We start from the raw sequence: 18,086 nt of genomic DNA on the forward strand, positions 1-18,086 counted from the left end.
TTTCTTTTCTCTCTTTTCATCGAGATTTGATTTGATCTATTCTGGTTAAGAGATATATTTGGAAATGTTATTGGTTAAATAGCTCTTTCTGTCATTAAGCAATAAAATTCATTGAAAAATTAAAGTAAAAAACGGGTATATCCACCACAAAGTATTTTCACTTTTGGTTAGAAACTACTTGACAGTTTATCATACTTCTCATTTTGTTTTTAAAAACCTCATACTTTTTCGGTTATATACTATTTTCCAAATATACCCATTACGTAAAATTGCCATTTGAAATGTTTATCTTGTGCTTGGGCCCTTGAGCCTTTCGAGCTGCTCTTCTCTTGCTCGGGTCACTTCCACATCTGGAAGTGTCCTGTTGCTTTACTTTCCCTTCCAATAAAGCTATTCTTTTCTGCTGTAAAAATATAATAATAATGAAATGTTTATTTTGTGTAATAGATTACAAAAATTAAATTCTGATTCTATCTCATATTAACAAGTAATAGAGACTAATATTTGTACATGAGTAATAGAGACTAATATTTGTACAGTACTCTATAAATTCTGTGTGATAATGGTAGACTGACTTTTAAGCATTTCAAAGAATCTATAATAGTAATACTTATTAATGAACAATAAAATAAATGTAGAAATCATTACAGTACTTATTGAAACTTCAGCATGTGAATATTTTTTGGTTAAATGGTTATGTAGTTTAGAAGGCCTATTTTCTCTGTACAGTTAATGTATCCATACACAGGTCACCTAACTGAATATCTGATTTTTGACTTTATTGAATTTTATTTATCATTTATTCACTTTATTTTTTGTTTATATCAGAGATACTACAGAATTCCTCTACTGAATATATTGCTACTTAAAAGTTTACGTGTAAACTGTTGATCCTTGATAGTTTGGTATTTTACAATGCATTCTTTTAAAAATTTCACTTATTTCTAAAGGAACAAGGGTCTATTTGTCTTGCTGAAATTTCTACTTATTATGAGTTCTTCAGCCCCAAAGAGTTCTCGTATAAAAATTCACTGACCCCAAAGGCATTTGTGTTCTGCCATTTGAAAAGCATAACATATACAGAAAGAATATACTATTTTTGAAATCAGAAATTTGCAGTTTTTTAGGGTTATGGGATCTGTTATTTATATTGAAATTCTTTTCTAGGTCATCCATGCCTGGCTTATTATTTCATCTCTGTTATTGCTGTTCTTTTTCTCATTCATTTATTTGGGGTAAGTGATAAAATATTTGGTCTGTTTTTCAGAAATTAACAAAATTAACATGTCACTTAAAGTCATTTTTTTGATGAATTACGCAAATTGTAATTGTTTCCATGTACAGGTCATACTAGATATATATAAGAAAAGTTAATATTATTGATATGAATATTCTTTTGTTTATCCTTGCTTATAAATAAGTAGAACTGAAAGCACTCAAGACTATAGTCAACTCTAAGTCTTTTTTAGTGAAGGATTTAATTATTTTAGTAAAGAATTTTTTATATTCTTTACTTATAGTAGAAATATATGAATAAGAATGTAAAGAAAGGATTTCAAAAAAGTATATAAACATGATTTAGTTAATTTTTAAACTTTTGTATTGTTTCATCAGTGGGTTTTTTTTCCAAATCAAATCTTATATGAAAATTTCACATATAAAATAGAAAAAAGTAGAGCTTATTCTGTTGAAGAAAATAGAGAGGCTCAGAAATTTGCCACTCTGACCCTTTTCTCAGCACCGGTGGCAGAATAAAGTTTGTAAACCATTGCACTAGCTCTTAAATTAGGAACAGAAGCAATAAAACTAATAAATTGAAGAGTTTGTTAGAGGCAGTGGGAATAACAGCAAACAAAAGAAACAAATGTGAGAATCTATATGAAATGGATGATTTTCTAGTAAAAATTATTAAAATTGACTAGTGAAGCAATAAAAATTTATGTATAGCAAAGAAAAAATATAGAAAGTTGTCGAAGAGGTTCCCATTTTACCCCCACCAATAACGACCGTACCAGGCCCAAATGGTTTCATAGGGAAAGTCTATTAAACCTTTAAGGAGTGGAAAATTTTATGTCTTCCAACACATAGAAAAAGAAGAAAAGCTTCCAGTGTCAGTTTATGAAGCCAGCATAACATTGATACCAAAACCCTATAAATTATCAAGAAAAAGGAAACTGTAGACCAATCCTATTTTACTGATAGCAAAAGAATAACTAAATTTTAACAAATAGGATTCAGCAACACATTGAAAGAATAATACATTATGACCAAGTGGAGTTTGCAGAATTCAAGACTGGCTCATTATTAGCAAGTATCAGAAGTACCATTCTGAATTCTCTGTCATTTAAGTCGCATATTTCTATGTCTGTAAACTTATTTTCTGGAGATTTTTTTCTTTCATTCTGAGATGCCTTGTCACCTTGGTTGTTCATGGTGTTTAGTGGACTTTTTCATTGCCTGGTCGTTAATGGAAGTGTATTCTGTAGTTTTTCCAGAAAGAAGATTTATTATATAAAAGGTCTCAGCCAGCTGCAAAGAAGGAACTTTTCTTTTGGTTTCCAGTTGGTGATGTCTAAGCCTCTTGGATCCCTGCAATATATAAAGCCTGAATGATGTCGTTTTTATTTTCTAGTGGATATTTAATCACATTCGCTACTCTCTGTTTCAGTCACTGTCAGTGTTAGCAACAGTTTCAGTAGCATTTGCTCAGATTCCCCTGGGGCTCTGTGGTGATCAGTCTTGGCAGGTATGGAGGGAGGGGCCCTCTGGGTTGGGAGTTGGGGGCTGCGACTCAGCCTTAGTTTTGCAACCACGGCTGGTAAAAATCAACTGTTGTTTCTCTGCTGTCCCATCCCGCTTTTCTGCTTTCTGCCCTGATGACTGGGCCCTGCTGCCAGCTGCTAGAAGCTCCAGCACTTCCAGGCAGGCCAATCAGGGAAGTCGCTGCACCTTCACCCCTCCCCTCCTCCTGCAGAGAGCTCCAGTGGCTGTGAGAGGCACCTTCTTTATTTCTCCCAGTCCACCACCCAACACCTGGGGTTCTGACCTGTGGTACCTCTGTGCGCAGATCCCACATTCAGAAGTGCTGATGTGCATGCAGTTTGGGTGTTTTTTTGTTGAGTTTCAGGTGTTCAGCTTATTATTGTTTCAAGGGGAGAGATCTGAGGACGCATCTCATTCTGCCATGTTTCCTTGCCCCCGCAAATTTCAATATAAGTCACCATATCACTAGGTCATCATCTCTGTACATGCTAAAAAGTATTTGATAAAATTTACACATGTTCTTTATCAAATTCCATAATAAAACAGATGGATGGTAATTTCTTTAACATGATAAAATGAATGAGTCTCACCTAAAGGTCAGTATCATCCTTACAGGGAAACTAAGAGCATGCCTATTAATGCTGGGAGCAAGGTGAGGATTTCCTTTATCACTGCTGTTGTCTGACATTGCTCTGGAGGAAATAGTGGACACAGTTAAACAAGAGAAAGAAATAAGAGCTATACAATTGGAAGAGAAAGTTTAATTTTCAATATTTTGAGATAAAATGATTGTTTACTTGGTTTTAAACTAATTTACTTAGAATCACTAAGTAAATTTGGTAAGGCAACTGAATACAAAATTAATAAACACAAATCAATAGTCTTCATGGAGATGCTAGTTAGTAAACATAATGAAATTTAAAAATCCCATTTATAATAGCATAAGACAAAATATCTAGGATTAAACAAGAGTTGTGCAAGATCTATTATTAAAATTTTAAATGCCTCTTTTAAGGGCTTAAAAAGAAGCCTTAAACAAATGGGAAGTTATATCAGGTTACATAGGAAGACTTAGTATCATAAAAATGTCCATTCTCTCTAAGTGTATTGTAAATTTTAATATAAACCTAGTAAATATACAAATAGGATTTATTTTTCATCGGGACAAGATGACTCTAAGTTCGTTTGGAAAAATTAATAAGTGAAGTTACCTCAAAGAATTCTGAAAAGGAAAAATGAAGGGATACTATTCCTACCTAATATGAAATTACAATAAAACTACAATAATTAAAATAGTGACATCTGCACCATGAATAGATGATTAATAGAAAAGATTAGACTTTTTTAAAAAGCTCAAATATATAATGGAATTTAATTTATGATAAAGGTAGTATAGAATCAGTAGGCTATAGGTGGCTTATTTAGTAATTGGTGTTGGGATAATCAGGTAATCATTTGGGGGAAAATTTGGATTTTATTATATCAGGATAAATTCCAAATGGATTAAAAATTTAAACATGCAAGTGAACTCATTAAAGAACTAGAGGAAACAGTGGGAAATGGGGAATCTTAAATATATACATATTTAATTATCTAACTTAAAAGATCCTTCAGTTTTTGTACATATATTAATGTTTTTAATATATTTGTATACTACATGTATATTAAAAAAACATTGGATTAAGGAGGGCCCTTAAAAGTTATATAATTTAAATTATATATGTATTTTTTTAATTCCCCATTCCCTGTGGTTTCCTCTAGTTCTTTTATGATTTCACTTTTATATTTAAATTTTAAATATTACTAATGTATAATGTTACCAATATATATTGCTAATGTTACTAATATATGTTACTAATATATAAGTGATATTAGTAATATATAATAATATATGTATTTAGTATTTCTTAATACAGTGTTCTTTGGGTTTTTTTACATATAAAACCCAACAAACTAATCACACCATGAACAAAAGCAGATAAATGACAAACTGCTATAAAATTTATTATGCATGTTTAATTTTTTCCACTTTCAGATGTTTTAAATGAGGGTTTCTCAAAGTATAAAATGGCATTTTAGGTGGCACGTGGCCTTTTTTTAGTTTCTGTACTTATTTTTATAGCAACGGTCTGTGATACTGATTTCCCATTTATATGAATGATAGTTTTCCATTAAAATAAGCTCAACTTGAGGAAAAAAGTAAAGTGTTAAATAATAGCACAGTTGATATAAGATATGGTAAAAATATGAAGGTGGGATATGAATGTTTTGTGTTTGGGAACCATAACTCTAAACAATGTTTTGATGAAAATTATCGTATACAAATCTTTTTACATCGCCATTTTATTTTTTTCAGGGAAGTGTTTAAAACCTATAATGTTGCCATGGATTACATCACTGTTGCCCTCCTGATCTGGAATTTTGGTGTGGTGGGAATGATTGCCATTCACTGGAAAGGCCCACTGCGACTCCAGCAGGCATATCTCATTATGATCAGTGCCCTCATGGCCTTGGTATTTATCAAGTACCTCCCAGAATGGACTGCGTGGCTCATCTTGGCTGTGATTTCAGTATATGGTAAAACCAAGACTGACATTTTGTTACAGAAATACCTCACTAGTGTGTTTTCCTTCCTCTTCTAGTTATCTTGACTTATGAAAAATGGTAATGGCTATATCCCATAACTCTTCAGTAAATAATTAATTAGTTATAGTATCTTTTTCATATAAAGATTTCAATTTTTTTGAGGTTAAATTCTTAAAACATGTTTTATTATTGCTCCCAGTTTAATTCAGTGACAGATTAGTGAAAGGATCCACAGACTTCTGTTTGGAAGACTTAGATTCAGATCTCATCTCTACCACTGACAACCTCTGTGACCTTAGGACAGTGAATCAGATGCTTCAAGCTTCAGTTTTCTCATTTGAAAAATGGGAACAGTGCTTCCCAGAGTAGTAAGAGTTCAGAATGTATGTTGAAAAGCATTAGCAGAGTGTTTAATATACATAAAATGCTTGATTATTTCTTCAAGTAAAAATTAGGGTGCCTACTGCGTATAAGGCAACTTAAGTAAAATTATTCTTTTAAAAATAAGACTTACTTGGGCAATGTGAGACTCAAATTCATTACAACCAGTGTTATAGTCACACTGTAGCCAAGCTGTGAATAACCAAGGCAGCTGTACAGGTGTGTACTCTGTGGCTATTGCCCTACATGAAAGCCAAAATGAGATCCATTTTCAGAGGTAATTATGTGGTCTGTATATTGTAACTAGGTGGTGTCCTTTTATCCCTATACAAATGCTTATTAAAATGTCTGATAACCAATCATAGGAAACCTCATCATCCCTGCTTGATTTGATGAAGAAATAGTCTTGGAAATAGAATCAGATCAGTTTCATTCTCATATAAAACTTTAGAAGTTATGTACTCTCAATGCCTGACTTATAATGACTTTAAGGTATATAGTACTTGATGGTTTGCAAAATACTCATCTGTTATTCCATAGCTATGATTAAGAATGCCAGTTCTGGACTCCATCCAATCAGCAACTGGTAAATACTCTGTAGTTAGAGATTTTATTAATGCGTGCCTTTTTCAACAACCACAGTTGACTTTCACCTTCAAAGGGACACATTATATCTTCACCTAGCTACTCATGGGGGACTTCAGCAGTCCTATTGCACAGTCTTTGCATACTAGATTTTAACCACATCCATCTAGCTTCCTCCAGGAGCACAGAAATAACATCGCACTGCTGATATCATTCTCATAAGAGGTTCATTTGACATTTTCATTGAGGACATACAGATATTCACAGAGGAGCTCAAAAAAGAGGGGTAGACATTTCTCTGTACTTAGTACAAAGCCCTGCCACCTCAGTTAAATTCCTGAAAATTCTTTGGTGATCTGAGGGGTTCTGCATCTTTTACAGTCAAGAAATAGCAGTTGACCCTCTCTGGACCCATGATGTTAAAACAAGCCCAGTATCTTTTAGTCTTTTGGGACTCTGTAGGCAACATATTCTTTATTTACAAATTTTATGTAAGCTATTACAATTGGCCCATCTTCAGTTGGGGTCCCTGACCACCGAGGGCTCTAAATCTGTCCAAATTGTATTAACAACAGTCATTCCATTGGCGCCCCCTCTCCCTATCTCCAGAGAATCATTCACTGTAGAGGCTTTAGCAGCCTCCTCCTCTCATATACCTCCTGAAATCTCTGGATCACCTATGATGATTTTATGTTGCCCATAGATATCTGGTGTGAGAAACTGCCCTTCTCAGCCTCATGCTATACACCATTAGAATGGCAGACAGCATACTTAGCTCTCCTGGAAAGAGAGGTTCTCATGTGTATTCAGAGTATGTGAAGCTCTGTGTCCTTCAACTCCATACCCTCTCTATCATGAAGGCAGCATTCTATAAGCTCAGCCCAGCCACCAGGACCTCCTTGCTAAGACCAGAATGTTACCTACAGGATAGAGCTAATCCTGGGCTCTGTAGAGTATCCCACCTGCGGTAGAAGGTGGCTTCTTCTTTCCTCAGTCCATTGTCAGTTAACAAGGTACTAAAGAATGTCACACCCCTGTGGGACCCATAGCTACCTCAGGAGTTCTTTAGGATCAAATGAGTAAACTGCAATGGAAATTTGAACACTTTATGGATAATATTGGTATTACGTGTGATGTAGCTTACTGGAGAGTTGCTGCTTTTAATTCCTTAATCTAGGCATCCTTGGTCAAAGAGTGGAATCCAGGGGTCAGCAAAAGTAGCTGAACTTTAGGCAGTCATCATACCCTGGCCAACCATTGGTTCCACCTGTGCATTTTTACGGATTCTTAGGCCATTGCCAATGGTCTAGCCATCTGGGTTGCCAGTAGTAATAACAGCAATTACTTATCCAAGGTTTCCCTCTTTGGGGACTATAAGAGTGATGATACACTATAAACTAGCATCAAACCAAAATGAAATTTGCACAGATCATCTGTATGGTTTCGTGTAGTTTGTTTAGGTTGTCCCCTGCCCCATCAGTTTACCTGCTATTTATTTCATATTCATTTAATATCTTTTTGTGTAAAAAAGAAAATTAAACTTTTTCTATTGGTTAATACCTCCATAACACTCATTTGCAAGTTTAGCCAGTACATTTTTTTTCAGATGTCTTCTCTATTTTTCTCTTTCTAGATTTAGTGGCTGTTTTATGTCCAAAAGGCCCACTTCGTATGCTGGTTGAGACAGCTCAGGAGAGAAATGAAACACTCTTTCCAGCTCTCATTTACTCCTGTAAGTATTTTGGAATGACGTTAAATTATTAAACAGCTAAGAATTTATAGGAATTCAAATACATGTAACTGTGATCATTACCATGTGACTTTTTCTCATTCTAAATGCATAGCATTAATGGAACTCCTGCAGATCTCTGTTTCCTTGCAATGTCTACCTGACATTGGTTCAAGATAATTTTTAATATGTATAGAGATAGAAGAAATATCTATAGATTGGGGAGCCAGTTAAAATCATTTAAAATCTTACTAGTCAGGTGTAATTGAGTACTGTTATATACATATATTGCAGGTGAATCTTGCCCTAGCTTATGAAAGAATTGTACCATTCCTTCAGATTATTTTTGCCTTTTTTTTTTTAGAGTCATACTCTTCCTAATCACTCAGTAAATATTTATTGGGCATTGGTCTGATCTGCTCCCATGGAGCACTGTGGAGAATATAATGATGATTAAGATACTCAGCTCATTTGCTTACAGTTTAGAGGTAAGATAAGACAAGTATATAAATAAGCAACATCCAAGGCAAAATATTATCAGCTTCAGAAGAGACACAAAGCCTGACTCACACCTAGGTACATTCAATAAAAAGATGGCTTTCCCTGAAAAAAAAAAAAAAAAGAAGAGACACAAAATGTAGAGAAAGTTCAAAAGAGGGAAAAATCAGGGAAGGCTTCGTGGAAGAGACAGCATTTGGATTGAACCTTTTAAGGATGAGTAGGATTTCAGCAAGCACAGATGGAAGTCGATTCTAAAAATAGTCTTGTCACAAAGAATGCCTTGGAGGCATAAATGTGGGTCTCTATCAAATTATAAGTTTTTAATTTGATTAGAACATAGAATATAAAATGAAGAGAGTACTAGGATGAGTTTGGAAAGTCAGATTAGGACAAGATCAAGGATAGCTTTGAGTGACTGGTTTAGATCTCTATATGCTTTTCATGATCACTGAAGAATCATGGAAGGTTCCTGAGCAGAAGAATAAAAAGAACAAAGGGTAATATGTGACACAGACCAGATGTGACCCACAAGTCCAAAATGTTTACTATGTGGCTCTTCACAGAAAAAGGTTGCTGACCCCTGATTTCTGTAGGAATAGTAAATATTAAAACAAAAGAGTTCGAAGCAATATTTTCCTACATTTGCATAAAAAAAGAAATCAGATGAATAAAACTACTGCCTTTATTGACAAGAAGGCTACAGGAGTTCATGAGCCTGGTACATGGCGGTTACCTTTCTGTTTCTCTTATTTGGGTTTGGATTTAGTCGAACAGTGCATTACCTTCCTGGCTTACGTTGATTTTGATCAGTTATTTTGGTTATCATATAATGAAACTTGTTTGACCTCAAAATTACAAAGCCATGGTGAGTGAGTAAGTATGCCTATTATGGCATTTTCAGCCTCTTCGTTTGTGTATTTCTTTCATAAGTTATTCAAGAAGCCTAAGAGTATTAGGAACATGGGTATAATTATAAAATCAGTGATAAAAAGCCAGAGAGACATAGATGACAAGTTTCTTGTTTAAAATTGCTTACTATGACCAGGTTGGACTCAGGTTGCTGCTGGCATTTGGTTCCTGCTTTAGCCCTGTATAGTACATGTTCATATGTATATTTATATTAGTTGGTGTATTTTCAGGATAAAGTCCCAAAAGTGGCAATTCTGGGTCAAAGGGTTCATGCTCATGTAGTTTTGTTAGATATAACCAGATTCCCTCCACTAGGGATTATACCATTTTTAATTCCAACTGCATATATGAGAAGCACTATATTAAAGTATTCACATTGTCTCAACTAAAATGTAACAGAGATGTTGTGTGTATATCTATATATAAATATATATATATATATATCTGTATCTATCTATATATTTCTTTCTTTCTGTGTATGTGTGGAAGCAACATAGAAGATGCCAGTCGACTCTCCCCTTTATTGCTTTTAAACTTTTTTTTCTTATTCCCTAAGTATGACGTACTTTAGCATAATTGAAAATCCAGGAAGTGAGACATAATATGAAGGAAATTTATTCCATGCATTTTTAGAATTATAATAATCATCTGATTCTGTTGAGAGCCCTAGTTTGTCCTCTAATTTAGTTCCAAGAAGTAATTTTTATCATTATAGTCACACTATTTTTGGATACTCAACTAATCCAGCTATTGTTTCAGTGGAATCTTGCTGGCCTAAACAGTTTTTCTTTTGGTTACTTTCCAGGGACTGTAAATGATGAAGAACAGTTTTACAATAGCAGCTGCAGTTTGAAAGCTACAGTAAACAGTTTCAGAATTTTTTTTTATACGCCAAAATCAAAGAGAACATTTTGTGGTTTTTCATATGCATTGTTAAGTATTCTTAAGGTAGTGATTTGTGTAGAGAGCTAATGGTCTGCTGTCTATTTGTGCACTTCCTTTTTGTGTTTCTAGTGCTTACCTGGACTTTTGTCTTTCTCAACAGCAACAATGGTGTGGTTGGTGAATATGGCAAAAGGAGACCCAGAAGCCCCAAGGAAGGTATCCAAAAGCTCCAATTATAATGCACAAAGTAGGTGACTTTTATTTGGTAATTTCCTGGTTTTATAGGCTAACAATGAGTTATGAAGCAATGATTTTAATCCCTTTCTTTGGTCATGTATTTTTTTAAAAAACTCTCATGAAAGTTACGATAATACCCAGTAAATATTTAAGGCATTCACATGCTCCAAACCCAACAAGACAGCCAAGACACCCTAGGATAAGAATTTCTGCCATTAAATCCCAATATGGAAAGGTTCAAGTTGAGGCTATGATTTTGAAAAGGAAAAATAAGCTCTCTCCAAACATGTTAAAAATGAGAATCTCTTGTCTGATATGGCCAGAGTAATTTAAATATAATTTTATTTGAGACGCGATAATGTTTATACTGAGAAGATAAAATATTCCAGTTGGACACGACTTTGTGGAGGAGAATAATGATGACCTAAGATGGGAGATAGAAAGGCTCATTTGGGATACTAAGAAGATGTTAAGGAGAACACAAGTTAAGAGTTGTTTTTAGAAAAAGTTGAATAACAAAACAGTATCAGTATTTAGGAAGAAAGGGAACTTCTTTTTAGGAAAACAGGTTAACGTAATGAGGAAGCTGAAAAAATAGGCAGAATAAAAGTTGATGAGAGAAAAGAGAAGAGCTTTGAATGAGTTGCTGTTTGTCAGGAAAGGAAGAGTAGGTTTTATAGAGCCAAGAAAACTGCTGATTTAGCATTTGGGTAACTGCGAGGAAGATACTTTCAACTGAGAATTTCTTTTGGGACCCAAAGATATCAGGTTCATTCTGCAGTGATCAAGGGAGTAGAACAAGGTGCCATTATTCCAGTAGTAGACCTAGTAGAGGAGTAGGAAATATAATATATTGGAAATAATTGTTATTGTCCGGTTATTGTATTAGACATTTTAAGCTATAGAAAATTAAAAGATTGGTTTTCGATATAAGTAATAATGTCTATGTGTATGTGAATATGAATTTGTATATGGTACATGAAGATTTTACTCTGGACAAATGTTTATTGAGCACCTAATTGCGTGCCCAGTATTTTGCTTGGTGCTGGGGATATAACACTAAATGAGATATTCCAACTGTGGGGACATTATAGCCCATTTGGGGAGAGACAAACATTCAACAAGTAATTCACACAGTCGTGGTAAGCCCTGTGAAGGAGAAGCGTAAGTAGCTATAAACGTTTATAGTAGAGGAATTTCATTTATTCCGGAAAGTCAAGGAAGGCTTTCCTGAGGAAGTGATGATGGGAGATGGCCAGCTGAAAAGTGGAAGGAAGAGCTTTCCCGAAGAGGAAGCAGCAGGGAGGAATGGCCTCAAGTGAGAGGGAGCTGGATGAACCTCGGTGGGAGTGGTTGGTATTTTGGGTGAGGCAGTTCTTTGTGTGGGACTTTACCTCACCTTGCAGGATAGTTAGCATTCCTGGCCCCTCACCCACTAAATGCTAATAGTGGCTTTGAGGTATTACAGTAATGAAAAACTCCTTCGTCATAGTTATTTCCAAACACCCCCTGGAAAGGAGGTGCTACCCTTGAGTTGAAAATTACTGTTCAGGGAATTAGAAATTAGATGAGAACAAAAGGATATAGAGTTCCAAGAGGGATGTCTGTACAAGGAAAAAAAATAGAACTGGGAGGTTACCTGAGTGTGAACTCTGTTAGAGAGTTTGAGGACGAATTAATCATAAATAATACATAGAAAATTTGTTAAGGAAAAAAATGAGGCAGTTTTCCAGGGAAGACAAGAAGTTGTACATTAGAGTATATTCTGACTGTAGCAAAGTAGTTTAGTTGTGAATACTATTTGCATAATGATAGTATAAAAACTAAATATAAAATTATGACATTGAGAATATGGGGAGTTAAATTTATATGTGTGAATGAGTATGGGAGCTAATGCTTCATCTTCCCTATAGGAAATGACAAAGTACCTAAAATGAAAACATCAGGATATAGGACTATGAACATGCTATTTATAATTAATTATGGAGGTAAATACCAGAAGAAACTGCTGAAGGGGTTGAAAGTAGTGATTCAGGACAGGGCAAATTTCCCCAAGTTGGTGGCAGGAGATCAAGCCCTACAGTAAGAGAAGAAGAGGGTCCTTTGGCAGAAAGTGCAGAAAGAATTCAACACACACACCAAAATTACAGTCAGAAGGAAAGTTTGTTAGAAAAGGGGTAACACTCCACAGACAGCATGGTCTCCTCTCAGAGGCAGACAGTAAATACCGAGAGAAAGACAGTGAGAGGTACTTGGAAAGGCAGTGAATAAGGGGGCTCAGTGGTCAGAGAATTGGGTTTATATGTTATTCTTTAGTTCTTGTTTCCTTTGATAAGGACACACAGTGAGGAAAGGGAAGGGGAAGAGGATGTAGCCTGAAAAGGCAAGAATATGTAGAGTGAAAGCCCTGCTGGCAGTTCCCAGCCTTTAATCCAGAGGTTCTCCATGGTTTTAGCCATAGGGAATGACTGTTAGTTCCTGTTTCCCCTTCACGGGAGTGGGGAATGGGTTGTTGTAATCCCAGTAGAAGTCTCCCTTTGTTCCGAAGGTGTCCTCCTGGCCAGGCTGCAGGGCTGATCAGCAAAATGTCGTCTCTGAATGTAGCTTAACATTTTAATTCTCTTGCTTCCTTCTACATTAGGAGCGAGGGGGATGGGGCAGAGCACGGACTACTCTTTTTATTTATAAACCTTATGCTTATATGATTTCATAAACTTCAGGGAAGATTCCAATTTTGTGAAGAACTGGTTAAGAAAAAGAATACAAATTACAAATACAGAATTGCAAGGGCCCCTTCCAGAAAAAATCCCTGCAAGTGAGAAGGCCGAAGCAAGCAAGCTTTATTTATTATTGATAAATCTGCCTCTGTTATGAACATGTATTACTTTTATTTAAAAAAGAAAAGGTGGGAAAAATGTATTATTAGCAGCTTGCATATTTTAATTATTTTTGATGTATGGAAGGTTCTCAGGACTATCATGTTATGCTCACAATTTTCAGTCAGACTGACGGTCATAACAAAATGACCAGCCCATGAAAAATGCACTCCCTCCTTTCCCCTCCACCCTGTAGTGTTCTACATTTGTGACTTCGTCACTAAAGCCAGTGGTGAGAGTCATCAGTTAGGGAGCTTTTAACTGCAAACATCAGAAAACCCAATTCATTTGCTTTAAACAAAGAAGAAATGTGTTCGACCAGAATCCTGAGGTGTAGATGTCTGTAGTGTTGGTTAATTTTGTGGCTCATTGGTGTTACCAAGGGCCCAGGTTCTTTCCATCTTCCTGCTCTGCCATCCATAGCTATAGGCTTGGTCCTCAGCCTACTGTTCCCCATGGTCACAAGATAGCAAGTGCATTTCCTGGCATCTTATCCAGATAAGACAACATCCAGGGGAAGAAAGGGATGGTTTGTGTCTTCCTACATGTCTTTTAAAGAGTGAGAACTTTCCCCAAATTCCCAGCAGACTTCGCCTCAACACACATTGACTGGTACCAAACCAAAAGCCTTGCAGCTTTCACTGGGGAGAGGAATGAAAAGATGAACACAGTTGGCTTGGATTAATCAGGATTTACCACCAGAGTCTTGTGGGTGAGGGGTAGAAACCCAAACAAATCAGGAGTCTGCTCTTAGGGATAAGGGGAGAAATGGCTATTGAGTAAGCAATCAACAGGCCCTGCTACAGCCCATGATTTGTGGTTTAAGAACCAGCTAACCTAGTAGCAATGACAGTCAAGTAGTTACCATTTCTATGTAATTTTCTTTAAGGTATTAAGAACATTTTCTAAATATTACAGCTATTTCCACTTTTTCTTGAAGGCACAGGGAATGAGTCACAAGACCCTGTGACAGAGAATGATGATGGTGGCTTCACCGAAGAGTGGGAAGCCCAGAGGGACAGTCGCCTAGGACCTCATCGCTCTACGGCTGAATCACGAACTGCTGTACAGGAACTTTCTAGCAGCATCCTAACCAGTGAGGACCCAGAGGAAAGTATGTACATTTCTCTAGTTCAAAAGTCATGTATTCCTTTAGATCCTGCATCATCAAACTCTCCCAAAATAAAATGAATCAAGAGAGCTACAACCTAATTCAAAACACAGTATAGCTATTAGTGGGAAATACCAGTAGTTCATGCTTTTGTCATAGTTAAATTTGTTAATGGATCAAGTTCTGCTTCTCAGATTTTTGAAATTGGCCCTTTAGAGCCTGATCTTTGGCATTTGTTTTATAGAGGAAAAGCTTTCTTTGAAATTATTATTCCAGTAAGACTTCATGGCTGCAGTACATTTATGTACAAAAATTTCATTAATCTATTTCACTCTTTCTTGGATGTTTCAACCTTTCACATTGTTATTGCCTTTGTTGACAAATACTGTATTTTGTCAGTTTTAAAGAAAATTAAAAGGACTCAGGTTATGGGCAGAAATGTTAGAGTTTGTTCAATGTCTAAGATGTGTTTTCGCTTAGATTTAGGTTAGCACTTGGGGCTACTTGGGAACAGTATTAGCCAGTAGAGTAGGGCTTAATCATCTCTTCAGTTAGTCTTAGGGCTGCAATTTATTGAATAAGAGATTAGCACATTTTCCAACTAAGTTACCCTCAATTTTTTTCATTTTCATACAAGTGAAACTCTTAATTAAAACAGTGAAAATATTAGTTTTAAAGAAATACCTAGATTACTTAGCTATTTTAACCACTAATCACTATTATTATGATTTTGACATCATACTTCAGCTTGAATAGAACACTTCTTACAGATCACCCTTGCGCTTTTAACTGTGTCAGAACCTACGCATATCCATGACCTTGGTGCTTGGTTGGGTTTTCCAGAATTTAGAGCCAGCTATAGCCTGCGACCTTCACACTCTGGGGAACCTAGATGCAAGTGCTTCATCTTATAGCCAGGCTTGAACCTGCCTCTGCTGGCATTTGCTTTGCCTGCAAAGTTACCACCATAATTAGGTTGCCTCTTCTGTTTCCTCTTTTCTGAAAGGTTCTTGGAGTCTAAAGAAAAAAGTGATATAGCTGTTGAACACAGCAGCGCATGAATCTTTCTCTCCTAATCATCTTTCCTTGTCCTTCTCCTCTTCACTTCTTAACTTTTTTAAAAAAAGAAAACCCAACTATTGCCTCTCCTAACTTTAGAGTAATATTTCCTTTATCTGGGACCAATATAAACTAATAATTGACATTCTTTCATCATCTTAGCATCTACCACCACACACAACCATCTCTGATGGCTTTAGTGTTTTAAACCAAACTCTATTTACACTAGAATTTGACTTCTAAATGGTACATATGTATTCTAAAACAACCTTTTAAAAATTAACATTTAATCAGAAACTGAACAGAGTTATTAATTAGAGATGTAAAATGTTTTTATTCAGTGTGAAAGCAGTTGGTCTTCTAGTGAATTTCAAAATAAACTCCCCTCAAACATTATGCCCATGATGGGCTCATTTGAGGTGTATTACTGATGAATTTAAAATTTATCAGTGTAGTGAAATTAACCTGTTGTTGCTAGGAGTGGAAATTTGACTCAGAGAGATTCTTTTTCTGTAATCTCAAGGAAGGAGACAGAAATGGATTTTGCTTTTTTTTTTTAAGTGGAGGAAGAGATTTTAGTAGTATAAAGGTAAAATAATAAATTGCAGGCAGTTTTTAATGTTTATATTTATTAAAAAGATAATAGGAAATGTCATCATTTTGTGTTATAGTTAAGCTAAACACTTATTGTGCTGCTAGAAGTTGTATAGAGAAATATTACAATGAAAGCAACTATTCATAATCATTTATTTTCTTTACCATGTCTTGATAGATCAGTAAATGCCCCCTTTTAATACTAAAGGAATATTATAATCACTTAAAATTATTTTTCAGAGTTGACAAAAACAAAACAAAAAAACAATAGAAGGCCTAGACTACCATTAGCAAATAGCAATAAAATACTAGCAACCCATCTCATTATTAACACTTGGCAGTCGAATACTGTTAATTCATTATGTCTAACGTAAGCAGTTTCCATTCCTGTGATTTTAGTTGTTTGGCCGTTGTCTATTTTGACTGAATAAATCAAAAGGAGCTGTTTAAAGGAAACACATTTCCAGCAATGTGATTTTTCTTAGTTTTTATATACTGATTCAGTTTCTTCTGGTTATAGGCGAATAAAACTTGTCACTTGGTAAGTGCCTAAAGCAAAAAAATTGATGGTTATTTCTTTGTTTCCTTACTCTATTTTAATTTTGCTAATAAAATATATCTACATTTCTCTCTCCATTAAAACGAATTCTATAAAGTACAACTATAGCATTTGCCATAATATTGCTATTATTTAAACAAACGCAAACCTTTAAATGGAAAAAAAATGAGGTCAAAATTTTAACCTTGATTTAATACATTCTTTTTCTTTTGTTTTATTTTTTTTTGTTCCCCCCACCATCTATTTTTGTTTATATTTTGATAGCTTTGTTGAGATATAATTTGCATACTATACAATTTACCCATTTAAAGTTGTGGCTTTAGTATATCCACAGAATTGTTCAGCCATCACCACAATTAATTTTAGAACGTTTTCATTACCCCAGAAAGAAACTCACACGCCTTCGCTGCCACCTCTTCAATTCCTCCATATAACGTATAGAGTGCATTGGTTTTTATTGTACTCGCAGTTATGCAACCATCACCACAAGGAAATGATAGAAAAAGAAACCCTGTACCCGTTAGCCTCCATGCCTCTCAACACCAACCAATACACAATATTGCTTTCTCTATTCTGGACACTTCATAAAAATCAAATCATACAGTGTGGTCATTTGCCCTGGTTTTTCTCACTGAGCTTAATGTTTTCAAAGTTCATCTGTGTTATAGCATGTATCAGGACTTCATTTCTCTTTATAGCGAATAATATTCCATTTTGTAGATATGCCACACTTATCCATTCATCATGTGATAGATATCTGGGTTGTTTCCATCTTTGGCTTGAATGCATAATGTTGCTATGAACATTCATGTAGACATCTTGGTGTGGACATATGTTTTTATTTCTCTTGGGTATTTACCTAAGAGTGGAATTGCTAGGTCATATGGTAACTGTTTAGCTTTCTGAGGAGTTGCCATACTGTTTTCCAAAGCAACTACATTATTTTACATTCCTACCAACAGTATGTGAATGTTCCAGTTTTTCCACATCCTTACCAATACTTGTTATTATCTGTTTTTTAATTATAATCATTCTAGCAGGTATAAAGTGGTATCTCATTGTGATTTTCATTTACATTTTCCTGATAGCTAATGATGTTGAATATCCTTTTGTGTCCTTTTTGACCATTTATATATTTTCTTTGGAGAACTGTCCATTCAGATTCTTTGCCCATTTTTATTTGTCTTTTTTAATTATTGAATTATAATAATTCTGTAAATATTTAAGATACATGTTCCTTTTCAGATAAATGTAAAAAATTTTTCCTGGATTATTTTTTAAAATTCATTTCTGCAGCATTTTTTTTCTGAA

General features: G+C 35.0%; 1 protein-coding gene across 2 annotated transcripts in view; it reads left to right on the top strand.

Annotated features, from left to right (window-relative positions):
- Positions 1-18,086, top strand: part of PSEN1 (presenilin 1) — a 55,985-nt gene that overhangs the window by 31,897 nt on the left and 6,002 nt on the right. For both annotated transcript variants that reach the window (XM_036218329.1, XM_016134807.2), the window contains 5 exons: positions 1,168-1,235; positions 5,120-5,340; positions 7,949-8,047; positions 10,500-10,586; positions 14,393-14,566. In XM_036218329.1, the coding sequence (XP_036074222.1) occupies positions 1,168-1,235; positions 5,120-5,340; positions 7,949-8,047; positions 10,500-10,586; positions 14,393-14,566 (649 nt within the window). The remainder of the gene's footprint in view (positions 1-1,167; positions 1,236-5,119; positions 5,341-7,948; positions 8,048-10,499; positions 10,587-14,392; positions 14,567-18,086) is intronic.

This window comes from Rousettus aegyptiacus, unplaced genomic scaffold (genome assembly GCF_014176215.1).
Source record: "Rousettus aegyptiacus isolate mRouAeg1 unplaced genomic scaffold, mRouAeg1.p scaffold_m13_p_3, whole genome shotgun sequence".
Taxonomy (NCBI): domain Eukaryota; kingdom Metazoa; phylum Chordata; class Mammalia; order Chiroptera; family Pteropodidae; genus Rousettus; species Rousettus aegyptiacus.